Source organism: Ischnura elegans, chromosome 8 (genome assembly GCF_921293095.1).
Source record: "Ischnura elegans chromosome 8, ioIscEleg1.1, whole genome shotgun sequence".
Taxonomy (NCBI): Eukaryota; Metazoa; Arthropoda; class Insecta; order Odonata; family Coenagrionidae; genus Ischnura; species Ischnura elegans.
In genome coordinates this window covers 41,901,941-41,914,047 of record NC_060253.1, presented here as the reverse complement: position 1 = coordinate 41,914,047, position 12,107 = coordinate 41,901,941, and the positions used below count along the sequence as shown (strand labels likewise).

Below are 12,107 nucleotides of genomic sequence, written 5' to 3'. Positions count from 1 at the left end.
CAGGCCCTAGACCAAGCCTATCTTCATCTAATTGCATTTGGGAATGCCATGCATGCCAACAAATGTTCCCTCTGCTCAGCGTCACTTCTTACAGCCCCACCCACAGTGATAACTGGAGCCATGAAGTGTTAGTCCTGGGCACCAAGTAGCCTACGAAAGCTGCTGAACCACACTAGTGAATATGGAAACATAATGAAAAAAGGTATCTTTTCAACAAACTCTTGAGGATGAAAATGAAGTTTAAGTACCATGCGACGCCTGGTTTTGGTTTAAGTCATTAAATGAGAATGTTTATAAATTGATGGTAAAAAATTGAAAATTTAATATTACTTTGCTCTGTATAGCTAATGCTATCTTATATAACACTCAATACATTTCAGGAAAAACATAAGTGACACACCACAAAGTATCAAAGGGTACTGGATGGAAAAATGAAGCACTTTACATGCTCATACACGTTACAACTTGCACCATTTCTGTTCATTTATGACTTCACAAACTTATAATTGCCAGTAATAAAAAGAATAGCATAAAGTTCACCAGTATGAATAAATAATAAATTACAGATAAAAATAGCTTCACAACCAACAATAAAAATGAAATTATATTGTCCCTCATCCTGTGGGCTTCTCCAGAGGAAGAAATTGATTAAAAAGAATTTAACTTGGCCACAGCAGCAAGCAAGATTTGAAGTCAATGAAAGGAGCAAGATGAAAGCACATAAAAAATACTTCCTTTTCTTTAAGAATAGACAATTCCATTGCCATAACACAACACAAGCAAAAAAATCTTCAATGATAAAAACCTTCGCACAATGTTTTCTTTTTTAATTCTCAAACACTCATACATTCTTCATTCAATATAATCTCTTCGTGAGAAAACATTCTGACTCTCGGTCATATTAAAGAGATATCCAAGATATTACATTACCCATTAGAAATCCTCACCCCATCATGTAAAAAACTAACAATGGCTTGATCAATTGAGGTAGATCTGTGATGCCTCAGAGTCTACACCACAGAAACAATTTTTTAGTACACTACATGCAATATAAATCCATCCTTTCGAGCAATCCAATAGAAACATTAAGAGCACTTTCTTCCCGGTATAAAGACATTGTTTCACTCAAGGTTAAACCCTCATCCGATCAGACTGAGGCCACAATTGACAAAACGACAACACCATGTCCCTTGCATAGTAATGTACTCTTGCCCTGTAGAGTAATAAAGTTACCATTTTTCTTAATTTTTTACTTTTAATACCAATATTTCTATTCAAAGATTTTTAAAGAGTTTGATTAGGATGTTTTTATCATCAAAAAATCACATTAAGTGGGGTTTATCACTCACCACAGCAACCATTGACACAACCAATGAATAATGGAGGTTTTAACGCTCACCATATACAGTTCAAGTACAGGAAAAATATGAAATGCAAATATTGAGATCCTTCATCACCATAATAAAAGTATATCTAAAACGTAATACTGAAAAGTTGGTCAAAACGTTGGTACAATGTACATTGCAAACATATTCTAAGTTCAGTTCAATCTATAACCCTACACCAATTGCGGTCGTTGAGTATGTACCATAAAGAATGCTTGGAAGGATATGGAATCCTCGCCAGCTATGACAACCCAAACGGCAAAAAGGACTATCAAAGCTTCAAAACAGCACCACATTACATCACTCTTCCCATTCAACCACTAGAAAACAATCTTCTCCTTCCACCTCATCACTCAAGCACAGTTTCTGAGAAATACTCTGAAACCGAATACAAAATCCACCTTCATTGCAAAACTAACTCCTGGAACATCAGCGAGAATAAACAGCCAAATATAAAAATGATTTCATTACCTTCCTTATATTTAAATACTGGTAGCTCAAATGTCTTAAAAATAAAAATATTACATAAACACATAAGGTTAAGTGCTGGTATCTACTCTTTTGGGAGCGATCACAGGTTCTCTTTAAAAAAAATGACCTCGCACAATTAAACACTACATGACGTTAAATTAAGAAATACATAATAAAACTAAAATGGAGGGGTCACACCAATATTGACAGGATGGAAAACATTTACATGGAATGCTCCACACAACATGCGAGACAGTAGAGAGCTTGAGGAGTGACCAATATACTGTCTACGGGGCCAATCTCAAAAGAGAATGACCGGCACTAAATCACAAACCAGACGAGAAACAGGATTCATCTGACTTGTCACACCAAATAACCTGCTCATTTACTTCTTTACAACTATTCGTGACAGAGAATGATGGAAATACGAACATAAAAGTACAGCAGAAGTATCGTTCAAACAAGATGTGTACAGACGGGAGGAGACTGGCAGTGGGATATATATATTGGACCCTCTACCAAATGCTTCATAAAGGGACTTGATGACACAGTTAACCAGATTTACATAGAGAGAGATAGAGAGAAGGGGAGCCCACCGTTGGAGCTCTTTTTTTTTGCCTGAACATGCTTGTCTATTTGGACCTTTTTTTCGCCCTACTCAGCGCCATGGGTGGGGTGCTCTCATACTTCGTTGTGCTCTCAAACGTTGTAAACTGGAAGTTTCTGAATACGGATGGATTCCTGCTCCGACTCTTCCCTGGCGATCATCACAGAGTGACCCATCCCGCAGGCAACCTGCAAAACGTGGACTCCTTCCAAAGATTTAACTTCAATCGGGGTCGTGGAGGACTTGCGGATCTCCCCAAAACCCTGAAGTAGATAAAAGCATACATTAGTTTCTAAACCTCTTGGCTTCAACAGACAAAATAGAGAGGGAGGCATGATAGGATAATAATTGGATATTTTCACAATCTTTATACATTATTATATTGTTAACTGCTGAGGTCTCCAATTAATGCCTACAGGCACCAGAGTTAAGGCCCTCTCAGTGGGCCTCAGGGTTAAAGATATTTTTTTTGTCTTAAGAAAAAATAGAATTTTATTAAACGACAGCTGGATAAAATAACATGAAATAAATAACAAAAAACCCACGTTTTCTTTTTCACTTGGACCTTGAATATGAAGTCAGGTCCAAAACTGCCCTATTGTTGAAAAGTTTGGAAACCCCAGGCTAACAGCAATGGTGAGCAGCTCATGGCCACCACAAGACCCCAGAAGGAATATCACTTGCCTATGCAAAATTTGGTTCAAATAACTTCAAACTCAAAATAAAGAGATTAAGCTCTATGAGTTTCTATTATTTATTAATTTAGTACACCAACTATACTTTCATTTACTACCCTCACAGGGAAGCCAGTAAGAAAATCCATCCCAAGAAAACATAGTGATTTAAACAGAGAGCCTACAGGTGTAAGAAGTTTGCCTTTCTCTGGCTTTGAGGATCTTTAAAAATGCACATTCCCAAAAAAATTCATTTACACAGCCTTACCAGGATAATAAATTATTAAATTAGGTTGAAGGGGCCTCATGAAAATTGGGAGAAACAGAAGGTGATTACTGTGATAATTAGAAAAGATCATCTGAAATCACACAAAAAGGAATGAAATTACATACTTATAGGCAAGGAGAAAGATTGTCTGAGCAGGCAAATTTCTAAATGGCAACTTCATTGATTCTATAACCAATAAATTCTGAGGATCACTCTAATTTAATCTTGGAAACCCATTACCATCATTCTAGAAAGACATATGTAGCATGATAAATATTTATGTAAATCTTAAATTCAACAATATAATGCAGCTAGAGATTTGAATTATTAAGATGGAAAATCACAGGTTACATTTCAAATTCCTTAAAGGTCAGTCATGCTGTTACAAGATTCATGAATTCAAATTTGCTGACATTTAATGGACATTATCTTCATTCCCCCTGACTTCTTCTCACATTCCTTGCAATCCTTACATAACATTTTTGAAGAGCAAGAGTCAAGTACACCATCCAATAATATACAAGCCATTCATAATATACCATTGTTAAAATATATTTGATTCTTTGCAAATTAAAATGCAAAGATAAATTTTTCTATAAATGTTGATAGAGGTTCACACCCTGTCTTTCTCTACTATGATGCTATAAAATCTCCTTTCTTTAACCCTTTCGCTGCTACAAGAGGGAATACCCGCAAAAAACATTATGGTTATTGCCTGCGACATGCGGGGATATTCCACGACTTTCAAAAAACTTTTCCTTTCAACACGACATGCGGGTAAATATCTACGTTTTCGAAAAACCCTCCCTTCGGTCGTAGGTGCTGTCATCTGCTCGAAATTATAGCGGAACTACGTCCATTTGTGCGGCGACATTCAGCGACGTCAAATGAATGATTCAATTCATTTTTTTCTGGATAATAGGCAAAATAATGGAACCGATGAAAAATCTATTGAAGCAGCAAAAGGGTTAAAAGGAACTAGTCCATTGGCTACAGCATTCATTGGAGACAACCTCCACACTATTTTCTTGTGTGAACGGTGCACAATCGGCACGTCACACGGCACATCGGTGCACAATCAGTTGGTATATAACTCACAAATTGGTAGATGATGCTAGAAAATTGAGCTCTGGGAAATGGAAAGGGCAAAACAATGATTAAATATACATTTTTCCTTCCAGCACTCAGTAAATGTTGGGAGTTTCACTGTCTAAAATGCTGGTTAACGTGAACCATGCATCAGTGGCTACGTGACACACAAAGTGTATTCATGGATCTGGGAAAGAGGTTTGCCAGGACGCATCAAACCACTGAGCAAAGTCAGGAACTAAATTGTACAAAAACATGCCACTCAGTAGCAGTGCACATAAGTAGCCTAGGAGGAAACTACTGATGCATTTCCCGAGATCACAGAGCAAAATGTGGGCCTGCTCCATCCGTGATGTTTGGAAACCAGTTTCTCAGAGTTCCTGTTAAGGCAACTGGTATGCAAGGATGCTGTCAGGCAAGTAGTAGGCTGGTGAGCAGTTGCAACATCTAGGGGAGGCTGTAACTTCAATTTCAGCTTGCGAGCAACCAGAATGCAATAGACGACCTTCTGAGTGAACCCGTTGCTTTCATTTCAGCAATTTCAACCCATGCATCTGATAGATTAGCATTTTGTTCCATAAAAATAAATTAATCTACATCAAACTAAACTTTGAAGGTCTCCATAGCCAATACAGTATGGAAACTGCCTGCACGATGAATACAGATTCTTAGAATAGAGAAATAATGCACGGTGTCCTTATTACACGCTATTTAATTAAAGCATGACCAGCTTCAAAATTAGCAAATTATTGTCCATTGTACAACCTCCCAAAGATTTTGATGTGCTGGCAATGAACCAGGTTGTGTTAAAATAAACGTTGTAGAATTTGCAGATAGTGTTTCTTCCATTGTTTACCTAATTCACATTTTCCCTGCCAGGGTAACTTGTTTCAAAATTTCCTAAGTTCCTTGTTTTATACACGTAAGAGTGGACAATTGGTTTTTTATCAACAGTTATCCATGTTTACAAACTAATGGCCCTGGTGCTGATGCACAAATAAACCATAACTTGGGAAAAGCTTCTTTTTATGTTACTTGGCCTAACCATCAAGGAAGTTTTAAACTGATTCTATATAATTGGACAACTTGGATAATAATTTTGCAGCACTCCAAAGGAAAAAATTTCAGAAAGGATTACATACCATTTCTCCATACGTGGGTGAAGGCCCCCACGCAATTACTGACTCATCAGCAGCCACCACGATGGAAGTGTGGGAGCATCCAACTGATCGGATTTGCCATCCTGCTAAGTCCTGGACTGGTTTGGGATACATGTTTGCTTCACCAGTGCGCTTTGTCTGACCCCATAAGTACAAAGTTCCTGAGATGAAATAAAATATTTTAAATTAACACTAAAGATTTTGTTTCAGTCATGCACATGAACAAAATTAAAGACACTTGTACATATATCCCATCAAAAAATGACACACTTAACCGGCTGAAATAGATATTCTGCGTTAATATATGGTCAAACGATGTCAGTCTTTCTTTAGGGCTACAGTGACTCAGGCTTAAGTATCACAATAGGGTGGTTTCCTATTATTTTTTTATTGCTTTAATCGAAAGATTATTACTCCTGGAGTACGTATTTCACGCTTTTAGATTTTTAAATGACAACATCTATTTTTTGCGATTAAATGAAAAGTGAAAATTTTCAAGCGCACGAAAACGCGACGCTTAAGTATGAATGTCGGGAAATATCTCCGTACGTCGTATTTCTGGTTCCCCCTCCCGCCCGGTGAGGTGACCTTGAGGCGAGGCTTAGCGCTGATACGTCGCAGGCTGCTAGCGGATAGCTGAGTACCTTGCTGAATGGTAGCGCTTGGCTTAAAAAAGGTTTATTAATACCTTATCAAACGAAGAAAACTTTCCGAACTTAGCCAGTTTTAATAGGTGATTATTAAGACATGTTTCCCTGAGCTCTGTGCCTCATGCATGCATTGGTAACCTCAGACGATGTATAACTCCTATCCTCTCGTGTAGAAACTAGGTTCCTGTGACGTCATGCGGAGTGGAATCGCATGGGCGCCAATCTGGCCTTTTTCAAATGAGGATAAAATTTTACCCTTGCCATTCGTCTAAACCGGTATTTCAAAAACCAAATAATTTGTGTATTATGAATACACTAATGGTGGGTAACGAATCGCAATCAATGCCTTTCGTTTTCTTTGATAAAGGAAACTACCCTATGATTACTTGAGGAAAAAAAGTATTAATTTTTCTAGACAAGCTGTATTTTTCTTGGCAGCTCCGAATGATTTATAAAGAGAAAAAATTCAAGGATGAAGATGGAAGTCTTAAGTGAAAAAAAATGGATTTCGAGTTGTATGATCCATCATTCTCATTCAAACTTGTTTAAAAGTTTCACATTCAACATCACGATGAAATTTGATGAAGGAGGGAACTTAATGCATGATAGGCATGAAAATAAATGTACGGAGTACTGAAAAGGGTTCTAATCGAGAGCATCAGGCTGAGTAGGGATAGTTTAAATATTAGAATGCATTTTTTTGTGCTCAACAATTTTTTAAATATTTTACTGTGTGTTTCACCATGTTTCCGTTTCATCAGGGTATTATAAAAATCCATACATATACATATAATAATTCATTCAACACTGTGGTTGACCAGTTAGGGAGCTAGAAGAAAGGTTGTCACAGTTGGTCGGTCTGTTTTGAGTTAGCTAAGATGGAATATGAAGGTGCGTGGACATCAAAAAATCAATAAAAGTATTACAAATTTCAGTATTTTTCTCCTTATGGAGGTAAAGCACAGCAAGATCAACACTATATTCCAACCACCACCCTGTTATACACAAAGGCAGAGTGCCAGGGGGACAAGAAAGTCTTCATATATAGTCTCAACTGGCATGTGTGATGTTAAGAACTTTCTACGTAAAATCTACCATTTGGAGCTAAAGTGGTGTAGACATTTGCAAGCTTGAATGAAGGGTAACTATCTATAGGGCTCCTACCTCAGTAGAAGCCCAGTTTAACGAGTGCTCATAATCCCTCCGAAATTACCCGCAAAAGCGAGTGCTCATTGTACCCGAAGGTGTTGAATAAACCCACAGAAGTCTTATAATCATTCGTATTAACAGTTTTTCTTTAGTTCCCATGGTATTTAATGAAGTTAAACTGGAAAAGAGCCATTATCAGGCACAATCTAGTTGAGTATCAACATATAAAAAGAAAGACAAGGGGGATTTTCAATTTTATTAAATATTAATTTGTGGTGATTTAATAGGGTAGTTTCCTTCATCAAAGAAAACGAAAGGCATTGATTGCGATTCGTTACCCACCATTAGTGTATTCATAATACAAAAATTATTTGTTTTTTGAAATAGCGGTTTAGACGAATGGCAAGGGTCAAATTTTATCCTCATTTGAAAAAGGCCAGATTGGCGCCCATGCGATTCCACTCCACATGACGTCACAGGGACCTAGTTTCTACACGAGAGGATAGGAGTTATACATCGTCTGAGGTTACCATTGCATGCATGAGGCACAGAGCTCAGGGAAACATGTTTTAATAATCACCTATTAAAACTGGCTAAGGTCGGAAAGTTTTCTTCGTTTGATAAGGTATTAATACACCTTTTTTAAGCCAAGCGCTACCAGACAGCAAGGTACTAGGCTAGCCGCTAGCAGCCTGCGTCGTATCAGCGCTAAGCCTCGCCTCAAGGTCACCTCACCGGGCGGGAGGGGGAACCAGAAATACGACGTACGGGGATATTTCCCGGCATTCATACTTAAGCGTCGCGTTTTCGCGCGCTTGAAAATTTTCACTTTTCATTTGATCGCGAAAAATAGATATTGTCATTTAAAAATCTAAAAGTGTGAAATACGTACTCCAGGAGTAATAATCTTTCGATTAAGGCAATAAAAAAATAATAGGAAACCACCCTATTCCCGTTATTACATTTTTTGATCGCCGAAGAAAGGGGTAAAAACAGTGTAACTAGTTGGAATCAATATGTTTGGTATGTGGTGGAAGTTTTTGGATAATTCTGCGAATACATCATGACAACTGTTTGGTTGTGAATTTCCCAGACAAAGTCGAGCCTTGCCACCTGTTGGCGATACCACACGTATTCGGGTTTTCGTTTCGTTTTTGTTTTTTTTTGTCACTCCGAGAATGTGAGTGAATTGTGCAGTCGTCCAGTGAACTTCGCAAGCGCATGGTTGGAGAGCAACCCAAGGAGAAGGAGCCATGTCGCACCCCCGACGGGAACAGCAGCGGTGAGTGGTATGCCACCGGCCCGGCTCGACTTTGATTTTAACAATATACAGTCCACATTTATAATCACGTTCGAAAGTGATCAACAACAATATCAGTTTTGTCGAGTTTTCGAATGTTCAAGCAGTACATCAGTCAGTAGAAAAAATTGGCCGAAAGGTTCAATGAAATACACCTACAGTAAAATGGTATGATAAATTAAATACAGTGGTCAAAGATGTTTCTCCCCACTCGAAATGTAGTTAGCTTTCGTCTTTAACATCCCACCATTTATGGGCAATCCTGTAGACCTTTGTCCACAAATACACTTGAATAGTGCAAATTTCATTTGCGGATGCTCCCCCAGCCGCTAATATTTTTGGCTGCTAAGTGTTTCTAGTTTGTTCACTGCTGCATGAATTTTATCTTTCTTTAATATTGTTAACAACGTAAATGATGAGACACCAAATTGCCTCCCGATATAAGTCTTTGATGTCCAGCTACCTTCGCACTCATCTATAATTTTAATTTTCGTTTGAAGGTCCAAAGATTTAAGGTCCCGGACATGATGCAATCACGCAAACCCCCTAATACTACTACGCCCCTGATACTGAGTGAACTCCGCCCCTTATCCACACCCCAACTCTCCATTGCCATGTGATTGGGCGCATCCAGTCGATGGGATGGTAGAAGTTTTTCAATCACTCTCTCCTGCTGAATGCTGAGGTCCCATCAACCCTCTGCCTTGGATCGTGCTCAAAGGATCGGGTGCATTGAGTTCACCCCTCTATACAGTGGATTCGGGGGCCCCAGGGCGGGCCCCGCAAAGGATACGCTCTCGAGGGCCGGGCACCAAGTTCCGAGACTTATACGCCCATGCCACTTCGAGAGGGGGAGGACAGAGGAAGGATAAGGATGGGAAGCATCGCCGCGACGACACCTCCAGGGGAACGATAGGAAAGGAAGGGAGGGGACGAGGAATCCCGCACCGTCACAGAGGCGGGCGGGTCCTACTACTAACAAAACCAAGCTTACGCAATTAATGTTCTAACAATCTTGGAGGACCATTCTATGAGGAAGAATGATCTAACGATCAAATCGTTAGATACCCCTCTATACAGTGCGGGCGCCGAGAATTGTCCAATGACAGGCAGAAGAGCCTAGTTCGGGGTAGGGGTTTAAGTCACCAGGTAAGAAAAGAAAACGCCCATGTTACATGTAAACAAAATGCTTCCATGAAGGAGGAGCCGGAAGGGACGACAACCTTGAAGGACCCAAAGGAAAAATCCCTTGTTTTGGTGTTTCAGGCTTGTTTCTTTGCTTCATATGCAGGTGACAATGTTGCATGACTAGGCAAGGGTGTGAGGTGCATTTTGGGAGCAGTGACTGGCAGCAAACCGTGCTGGTGCAAGGTTCTCCGCCCCTCCTTTTGGGCTGTTATCGGACAACTTTTGCCAGCCGGACTGTAGTATGAGAGTTTTTTGGATAGCGATTGCGAATATATTCATAAATATTATACTTAATGTACAAAATCTTCAGTTCCTGAAAAAAATAACCCTGGTCGGTTTACATACCTACAATAAAAGCACTGCATGGAAACGGATTAGCGAGGACGCATATGCTGCTTCGCAAAATTCAGAGCGGAATATTTTGGAGATTGTATATAGGCACATTTAATATCATTGCCAATAGATTCAAAGGATCTGCACCCTGATTATGTAACTGTGAGAAGGGTGAGAGCGATGTCGTTGATAGGGGCAATGCGATTCCCACGATGGAAGGTGATAGCAGCGATTATGAAACCGTGATCGCACTCTTTATTATGTTGCGAGCGTCATCAGCCTATCATGTTCGAAACCGATGGTGACAAGCATAGGCTGACATAAAAACGAGCACTAAATGCATATACAGTAAAACCTCTATGTAGTGAACCTCTTTACATCGTAAACCTCTATACATCGTACCAACCCTCTGGTCCCGTCAGATTTACATGTAAAATTATAGGCAAACCTCTCTATAGTGAACCTCTTTATATCGTAAAACCTCTATATATCATAGCAACGAGACACCCCCGAGACGGCCTAACTACCTCCGTATTTCGTACCGAGACAACTAGAGACCATTAATGCAGCCGCGATAACGAACATGGAATGACATTTTCAGCAATAAATGTTTCACGCTTATTCTTTTCTTTTACACCTTTACTATACTGTAATTTTCATGTTAACCATTACCTAGGGCCATTTTGTTCCATATGAGAGCATACCTAACAGTAAATAAGAAAAAGGCAACGAACTATCCTAATCATTTTAAGTGCCAGTAAATGAAGACAGAACGCATCGTTTTCTCTCGAATCATGGTAAAATTGCGCGATAGCACTCGCTTTCTGTTACTTATGGCTTTATTTTCCTGTAAATGCTTACATATTATGTTCAATTAATATAAGGGGCGATCAGCGCAGCCTATAATCCTTTGTCGGCGGAAATATTTCAACTAACTTCACTCCCATTCATGGAGACAGAATTACTCAACCGCATTGCTACTTCCGTTTATAAAATGAAAATATTTCATGAATTTACTGTGACTCGAAATAAATCAAATACAGTTTTGCAATTATTTTATTCCCATATTTCCCGGTGTAGCACTTTCTCACTGCCGCCTTGGTATTTTTTTCGATGCTTACGTGAACGATCGCATATTGCGCTTAGCGACAGTCATATGTCTTGCGTGCGTATTTATGCCGCGAAATCTGACTCTTCCATCGGGAGTCCGGGACGTCAATTTCAAGCAATACCGAACGAACATCACTCCATGCGCGACAATGTTAGGTGAAGGAGACGGCTAATTAGCTGATACGCGGTAGAGCAATGAAATTTTTTACCGTAGCCGCCGCATTCTGAAGTAGTTCCCCCAGCATTCTCACTAGGAAATCATGTCGTTTTGCAGACCTAGCGTTTCTTTGTGCCCTCGACAGAATTTTTCTACAGAACTCTATGAGCATTGTATTTTAGAGAAAGGGAATTCGACGAAATTTTCAAAATTACGCTCAATATCTTGTTTATTTTTTGCAATTGTTTATTTATTTTTTATAATCTTTAACAAGTCATACGTTATAAGAATGATAAATCAATTTTCTAAAATATATTATAAGGAGTATTTTCAATTGTTTGCCATAAAATATGAAAACATACGAAAAGTACTTAATTAATTATAAGCTACTGATGACGGATTCGACAGATAAAACAAGGCGGCTGCTTGACATTACCACATTCTGAGGAATTTTCCGAGCCATCGACGAGGGCATGCAGGAGAAAGATGTAGCAGTGACCTTTGGAATGGCATCATTTACCCTGACATCTATTTTAAACAACCCAGGAAAAACAGAAGAAACTGTA

At 39.1% G+C, this 12,107-nt stretch overlaps 1 protein-coding gene across 1 annotated transcript in view; it reads right to left on the bottom strand.

Moving 5' to 3' along the window:
• Window positions 1-298: 298 nt before the first annotated feature.
• The window catches only part of LOC124164108 (protein RCC2 homolog), a 36,841-nt gene continuing 25,032 nt past the window's right edge, over window positions 299-12,107 (bottom strand). Inside the window, exons 8-9 of the mRNA XM_046541285.1 lie at window positions 5,637-5,815; window positions 299-2,726 (exon numbers count right to left, since the gene is read on the bottom strand). Coding sequence (XP_046397241.1) covers window positions 2,556-2,726; window positions 5,637-5,815 — 350 coding nt within the window. The 3' untranslated portion in view covers window positions 299-2,555. The remainder of the gene's footprint in view (window positions 2,727-5,636; window positions 5,816-12,107) is intronic.